This window comes from Strix aluco, chromosome 4 (genome assembly GCF_031877795.1).
Source record: "Strix aluco isolate bStrAlu1 chromosome 4, bStrAlu1.hap1, whole genome shotgun sequence".
NCBI classification, from domain to species: domain Eukaryota; kingdom Metazoa; phylum Chordata; class Aves; order Strigiformes; family Strigidae; genus Strix; species Strix aluco.
The window spans coordinates 105,755,769-105,763,921 of NC_133934.1; the positions used below are offsets into that span (position 1 = coordinate 105,755,769).

Here is an 8,153-nt window from a genome sequence, read left to right on the forward strand (position 1 = left end):
CGCGGTGACGCGCCGTGGCGGCACCGGAAGGAGCAGTAGCAGCAGCAGCAGCATGGTGAGCCGGGCGCGGGCGGGGGGGACCGGGCTGGGCTGGGGTCTCTCCCCAGCTCATCGCGGCTGCGTGTCGGTCTCCTTGCAGGGGAAACAGAAGAAGGTGCGGAAGTACGCGGTCATGAAGCGCATGATCAGCCTCCGGGACCAACGCATGTGAGTGTGGCTGCGGCTGGGCCCGGCCCCAGGAGGGGCCCCGGCGCTGGTCGTCCCCGTGTCACGGTTGGGAGGGGCGGGAGGGGATCCCGGCCCAGGCCGCTCCGCCGCTGCCGTCTCCCACACAGGAGTGCCTGTGTTTCTTTGCAGTAATGAGAAGGACCGGGCGAAAGCTCCCGTGAAGAAGAAAGAGGACCCGAGTGCCATCAAGGAGCGAGAGGTGTAAGTGCTGCCGACGCTTTGGGGAGGGAGGGAGAGAGAACCGGCCGGCTCGGCTGCAGGCTGCAACCAAGGGCGTTTCTGAGCAAAACCGTCAGAGTAGGAAATGGTGCCCCAAACCAAGGGATTGGGCTTGGGAGGTGGCTGGAGGTCTGACAGGTCGCCACCCCACGCTGCTTTGTGTTGTTTCTGCTCATTACTCTTCTTTCTGTGCAAGTTGTAGGATTGGATATATTGTTAATTGCAATTAACTTATTTGAATTATTTGTCTTCCCGGCAGCCCCCAGCATCCCTCTTGCTTATTCTTCCAGTATAACACACAGTTGGGACCCCCTTATCATATCCTGGTTGACACTAACTTCATCAACTTCTCCATCAAGGCCAAGCTGGACCTAGTGCAGTCAATGATGGACTGTCTCTATGCCAAGTGTGAGTGTCTGCATTACTCGCAGCTTCTTCTGGACCACATAGTGCCACAGTGCACTCATGGTGTGCTTTATCAGCCTCACACCACTAGCTGAAGATAACAGAAATCTTGAAAAAAGAATATGTGCTATAATCATCGAGCTTATTGTTCATGGCTATGGTAACTGTAGAAGTGTCTCTGGTTTCAGTCAGACAACGGTCTTTAATTCTAATCTCAACAAAGGTCAAGCATTAGTAACTTAAAAACCTAAAATTACCATGGCATGGTCAAACTCAGTGGGTCTACGTTTCATTACTTTGAAACTGTATCAGTTCTCAGAAGTTTAAAACTGTAATATGTTATAGAGTTCCATGACAGTTCCTGGGCATGTGGGCAATATGTAGGGGTCTGTGAAGAAATACTAAGAAATACTGCTTGGTTTTAATACGGGCTTTTTTTGCATGTAGGTATTCCATGTATCACAGATTGTGTGATGGGTGAAATTGAGAAGTTAGGACAGAAGTACCGTGTGGCATTAAGGTAGGTGCAGGGTGTTCTCTGTTTCTAGAACTTAATGTTTTAATGTAAATAAAAGCACTTTCCCTGAAGGTGGTCTTGCTCTAGAGGATGGTTATGTTGTTGCATAAGACTTGGTTTTATTTCTCTGGCTGTATGAGAGCAGTATGATGGCCCAAGTTTTAGATTATTTTAAAAAAAATAATAAATGCTAAGTATGAATGCACAATATTTATGTGTAAATCTTTTTTCCCCCCTAAGGCTTTCAGAATAACACTTCCTCCTGTTTCTCAAAATATATATAGAATTTTTTTTTAATTATAGAAATTGCTAAAAATAAATAAAGGAGTGACTCAAGCCTTATGGAACCTTTCACTCATGCCTCATGTTATTCCTGTAGGAGTAGGTAGCATGTACTGATAATCTAGAGCCAGGTTATTATTGTGTGATCGTTCAAAACTAGACCAATGTAGTTCCTGCTCTCCAGGTGTACCAGTCAAATGTACTATTCTTTACTTTTTATTTTGGCCTGTTGTGTTGTAAAGTATCCGAGTGCATCTGCTGAACAGCTTTGATGTTCCCTTCAGAGAGGGGGTGAAGTATTCCTATATGCATAGAACGAATGATCAGATACCAAAAGAATTTGTAGCTCTTCCCACAGATAAATTGTTTCAAATGACTTTGTAGGCAAGAGCCTAACATTGCAGAGATCTTGAATCCAGCTAACAAGTACTAAGAAATACTTAACCTATAATAATTAGCCAGCCACACTGCATTCTTTTTTTGTTCCTCATTTCAGTTGACTGTTGTGTACCATTCCCTCCATCCCTTCAGCCGTTGTTTTGAGAATAACATGCTGTATATCACAGAAAGGGGCGTTACTGTTCCTCCATACTGCGTTACTGTACACTCTGGTCTGATTGCTGTCATGCTGCCTTACATGTCCCCACAGAATTGCCAAGGACCCTCGGTTTGAGCGCTTGCCATGTGGGCACAAAGGAACCTATGCAGATGACTGCTTGGTACAGAGGGTCACTCAGGTATTTCTATTTCTGAAATTTTCTATACTGTGCTAACATACTAAAATTCCTGAACCCTCCTAGTTACTGATGATTTAAGTTTCCCACAAAGTAACTGTAAAATCTCCCTAAGGGGCAGTTTCAGTCCCTAGCACAACTTTATTTGAAGCAAGGTGTAGTCTTCCCTGTTGTATGGGACAGCATCAAGAAGCACTTGGATGGGAAAGCTGTCAGCTAGGAAGGCTGGACAGACTTCAGATGTTTTTATGAGTCGGTTTTGATGTTACTAGTGGAATTCTGTACAGGTCCTAGTAATGCCTTGCTAAGGACTCGTAGCTCTCCTGTTTTAAATGAGCTCACTGAATAGAAGTTTTTGCTCAGCTTTGTCTCCTTTCTGCAAGTTCACTGGTGTTGAATCTGACTCGCCTCTTTTTTTGCAGCATAAATGTTATATTGTGGCTACAGTGGATAAAGAGCTCAAGCGGAGAATACGAAAAATCCCAGGAGTGCCTATAATGTATATTTCCAGGCACAGGTAAGGGACCTCTGACAGGGAGGAGCACTGCCTGGTACAATCCTTGCCTGACAGGGAGGGACTCTCACCATGTACTTCTCTTGCATTGTCTGTAGTGCGGGTTGCAGTAAAGGGCCTAGTGTTTGCACAAAAGTAGAAGTGATTGCACAGAAGTAGAAGTACAGCTGCTGCTGGGAAGAGACTGGTCACAGACCCACTTTTATTGCAGTCTACATGTTTCCTTGCTTTTGCCTAGAAAACCAGTTTCCCTGAGGCCAGTGTTTCCATAGATCAGTTTTGCTTACCAGCAGCAGGACTACCAAGCAAATGCATTCTAGAGGTTCTTGAGGAAAAGAACCATTCTTGGTCCATAGTCTGGTAGTTTTGTGTACCCTCGGCTAAGTGATTGAATTTGGTTTTCAGCTAAGAGGCAAACCAACTTGGAAAGGTACTAGTGCAGCAGTTTCAATGCAACAGATTTTTCCAGTACCTGCAAGTACCGGCTCACTTTTTCATTTTTTTTTTTTTTAAATATGCAATAGGACCATTGATCTACTGTAAAAACATTTGCTTAAATTCATTTCCTGTTCCTTCCAAAGCACTTGTAAAGCCTAGACTAAGAAGATTTTACTCACCTTTGTTTGTCATCTTCAATGTTATTTCTTCTACATAATGTACAGCCCAGAAGATTTATCTTGCATTGAACCCATGCCAAATTGTTTCACAGTATGGTGGGTATGTTTGGTAGCATGATAAGGAGAGAAGTCAGGATGTGGAGAGAAAAGGGCTAGTCTTCAGATGGGATGGGAGAGGCAGTTGTGCTGGCAATGGAGACAGTGAGTCTAGTAATATGCAGACAGAGCAGTATGTCAGAAATGAGGAGGTCAATTGCTGTAAATATATAAAGTCTTAACTGATCTGTAATTAGAAGGTGGCTCAGAAGATTTTTTTCTCTCAAAACGTGTTTGCCCCTTTGTTCACTGTGGCCATGAATCATCAGTTGAATGGCCGAAGTTTTGTTCTTCATGTTGGCCTGCTCTTAAATCCTAAGTCAAATCTTACAAAACCACCATCTTTTTCCTTCTCTGGAGATGCTGAGTTTTTGAGATGCCTGATTTCTGAGTTTGAGGTGAAGGATAACAGTAACCTTATGAAAGCTTTTCACTTTTGGAAGTAATATTTTTCTTCCTGGGGATCTGAGCTGCAGATAGAAATGCAACAAAGCTTCTTGCTGTTCAGTCTGCCTGTAAGCCTGTTGCTGCACAGGGAGGGGAGCAATGTGGAGTAGGTTGTCCTCATAGGTTTTCCCTCTTTTTTTCTCTCAGATACAATATTGAGAGGATGCCAGATGATTATGGAGCTCCTCGATTCTAACCTGTCCAGCCAAGACATTGATGCCAGGACCCTGAGCCAGGATAAGGGTCCTTCTGGTTCCAACCCTCCTGCTTTCTTTTTTGCTGGGACTCTGCTCATAGGACTATGGGTGACATTGAACTGACTTCATAGCCTTGACCTTCTAAGAAAAAGCTATTTGGAAGAGTCTGTTTTTAATCATCCTTGTTCTGACTTGGCCTGATCACCTATAGCTGGGAGAAGCATATGGAAAAGAGAGGATGGTAGTGCCCAGAACATGCCTGACTCCCTCTTCATTGGGATCACTGGAAAAAGTTATTTCAGCATTCCAAATTAAATATTGATGGTGCAACTCTGGCTGAGAATGAAACCACAGAAATTTTAAAAGCTTCTTATTGCTGCATCTGCAGCAAGACAAATACTCCTCTCGGAAACTCCTTCACACCTGTCCCATGAGCAAATTGGAAACTGTATTCTGTTGAAGAACTGTCAAATCTGCAGCAGTTGGCGTGCCTTCTCTGGACCAACGGTCTGGAAGATTTCAATTTGGAATTGATGGGCTTCTATTCAACTGTACAATGAATGAAGTTTGGTTAACTGTCCTGCTCAGATTCCCATGTCTGTACTGGGCTAGCTGGCAGCCCTGTCCTTTTGCTTACATGCAGAGTGGTGACAGAGGGCAGGGTTGGGTCAAGACAGATCTCTCCCTTGTTTGCTTGGCACCTATGAACCTCAAACACTTCTCCCTTTTGTTAGGTGTCAGGGAAGAGGAGGAAGATATCAAACTGGGAAAGGTGTTAATGTGGGCTGGGAGCAGAGTCAGTGAGGAGAAATCAGAGCAGTGGCTGTGGACCAAGAGAGCTTCAGAGACCTGCAGTGTTTGCTGCTGGAAAGGAAGTGGTCAGAGGAGGGAAGGAAAAGAGATGGTTAAGCCACATGGAGAGATGCAGGGCAAAAAATATTTCAAGGCTGTAACTCTGCATTCTCATATCTTCTCCATTACTTTTTAATTTTTTAGCAATATAATTTGCTCTTCTGATCTGTGCTTTGCAGTGAGGAGAACTGTCTTAAGACTGAGAGGTGAGAGACAATATGAGGCTTACCAGGGGCCAGCATGCTGACATGTGCTTCCTGGCCAAAATGCTGTAGTTGAGGTATAGTAAAGGGGGAGACCAAAAATTTGTATTGGTATAATTAAGAAAATTTTCAAACTTAATAGAGCTCTTACCCTGTGGTGCCTTACACTGATTTCACTGCAGAGAATAGCTGAACTCAGCTGTTTGTATGCTGGACAGCATACCCTGAAGATAATACCTCTCTTCTGCTAATCATTTCCTGTCCTTGGGAAATGCCCTGGCATGCTAATAACTTTCTTGCTAGCACCCTGCCTCTACAGATACTGCAGGAAACTTTGGAAACACACCAGACTTATCCTTTATACTAGCTTTTTGCTTGTTACAGGCTCACCTACTAAACTCATTGCTGAAATAACAGCGTGCTGATGCTTTCAAAACATAGCCTCTTCCAAGCTATCACAATTGAAGTTTATCTTTTCCACCTCCAGCTAGAAAGAGGGTAGCTAACAACCCTGAGATTTTACACTCAGTGTATAATTGTACATTTCAAAAGTGGTAGTATTAGTTTTCTTTCAATCCCAGTCACATTTCTTTAAGCAAAATGTTTAAGTATTGCCATGAACACTTGAAGACTGTGTTTAGTCAAATGAGGACTGAGAAACAGTTGTAGGATTAATCTGTGTAACTTGGTTTTCAGAATAATTCTACTTTTGAAAGACTTCTTCGAGTACAGAGTTAACTAGAATTGTTCCTGTGCAAATAACTTCACTTGAATTAACCTAAATGGAAGGAGACTGGAGAAGAAAGAAACAGACACTCATTTGATAGAAGTCTTTCTGGCACTGCCAAAGAGGTCAAAGGCAGAACAACACGATGAATTTGGGGAATGCCTGCCAGCAGAATGCCTGTTGGAGGGACTTAATGAAAATACACATATGTAGCATCAACTGTGGGTAGAAATCAAAGCAAATGTGCCCATTTACTAAAGTTTTTTACTCCTTAAATTAACATTCCTTGTAATCTGCCTTGTTTTAGTAACGAGGAGGAACCTGGAATAGGCATAAGGCAATTGCTAAAAAAGTGTTAAGAGGATTGGAGAATGGGCAGCAGGGAGAAAGTATTGGCAATGAGCAAACCCCTCAGGAAATTTTAATTGAATATAATTGGCAAGACAGAAAAAACTTGGGTTTTAGCTCAAAGAGCCTAACCAGAAGAGAAACAGGATAGGAAAGGACCACCTGAGTCATCAGCTGTTTCCCCTGCAGTCCCAGGGAACCTGTGTACCAGACATTGGTTCAAAAGAAAATATTTACTCCATGCACACCATGGTATCCCAGCCTCAGATCCAACTTACAGTATGTCAGAGGAGCAAAGATCATTATAACAGGAAAGAGTTTGGTAAGCAAAAATGCTTTGATGTTCCCACGAATGCAGAACTCTGCCAGTCCAAACCAGAAGAAAAATTACTTCCTGACTCAACTCTGGCAGTTGGTTTAAACCTGCACACGAGTTAAATACCAAACAGATGCCTGCAATGTTTCTCAGTAACTCTAGGGATCCCAGCCTCCCCGCTAACACCCTGTCTCTTGCTGTAGCCAGTTTCCATAGCTTCAGAAGACAGAATAATTGGAAAAGCCACAAAAAGGTCTGAAGTTATGGGAAGAATAGGAAAATATTATTTCTCCTTTCTGGGGGTCACCAGAAGGCCCAAGCCTGCTGCAGTATTACCATCAGATGAAGAAACTTAAGCTGCTGATACAATATGCAACACTGGTTAATTGAGGGATAACTGAAATGTGGTAGATTAGCATTTAGAAGCAGGAAGAGCATGAGCTATTTTAAAAATTAACTAAAACCAGCATGATGACATACAGTAATGTTGCAGACTGTCAAAGAATAAGAGGGCATAATGTGGATTTAACAGGGTTGCTTTAGGACGAGGTAACCTTGCGTAAAGCCAATATATCTTGGCTGGCAGGAGTCAACTCTGCTGCTGCCCAAACCAGATTTGGGTATTGACAAAAGCATCTGTCAAGTTATTTGGAAGTTACACTTTGGCCTCTTTGATGTAGGCTGGAAAACAATTGTTACTGAAAATAGTTGAGTACATGTGTTTCTTCATAGGGGAAGTAACAGGTTTCTTCACAGTATTGAGTAACCACAACAAACAGCAGGAATATTGGGAGAGACCTGCCTGCAGGTAATAACCTTGAGTAAACTGATCACAGGAGAAATTTTGAGTGAATCGATCAGGAAGATAAATCAAAGGATATTTGCAATGGGGATTCCATTTTAAGAGGACAGACTTTTGAAAGCTTAGTTGGTGAGTAAACTGGCCCAAAGAGCTTGGGGATATAAATGTTAAGTATGTGTACAATGTGGAGGAGATGGAAGCTAAAAGTGCAAATGCTGTCTGGAAGTCATTCACTGCAAGAGAAATCTTAGAGGACCACCACCCTAGACAGAAAAGGATCGATAACCACCTTTAGATGAAAGGATACTAAAGAATAGAAAAGACAGTTCTACGTGTATTAAATTAGTTAAGATATTTTTTTTTTTTTTAAGATTTGCATCTCATAACTTGAGTTCACACTCTACTTGAAGCTTTTCTTGTAGATTCATGGTGTATCACCTCTGTGGATTCCCTGGAATTTAACAACGAATGAACACAAAGTCCAGCTTTTCCAGTAGAGAGGATAAAGCTTCTTCTCTACCTAACAGTCTGCTTTTCCTGATTTTTCTCCTGCCTGAAAAGTCTCTGTACTTTTCCTCTGACACTTGCCTTTCTCTACTGGCCAAGGATCCTTCATTCACTAGCCATGAACTAGAGAGTGAACATGACA

At 42.8% G+C, this 8,153-nt stretch overlaps 1 protein-coding gene across 1 annotated transcript; it reads left to right on the forward strand.

Moving 5' to 3' along the window:
* Window positions 1–14: 14 nt before the first annotated feature.
* Window positions 15–4,836, forward strand: FCF1 (FCF1 rRNA-processing protein). The gene is made up of 8 exons (XM_074824738.1): window positions 15–55; window positions 140–207; window positions 358–429; window positions 707–855; window positions 1,300–1,372; window positions 2,301–2,388; window positions 2,808–2,902; window positions 4,207–4,836. Exons 1-8 carry the CDS (start codon window positions 53–55, stop codon window positions 4,253–4,255), a joined length of 597 nt encoding a protein of 198 aa, XP_074680839.1. The 5' UTR covers window positions 15–52; the 3' UTR covers window positions 4,256–4,836.
* Window positions 4,837–8,153: the final 3,317 nt, after the last annotated feature.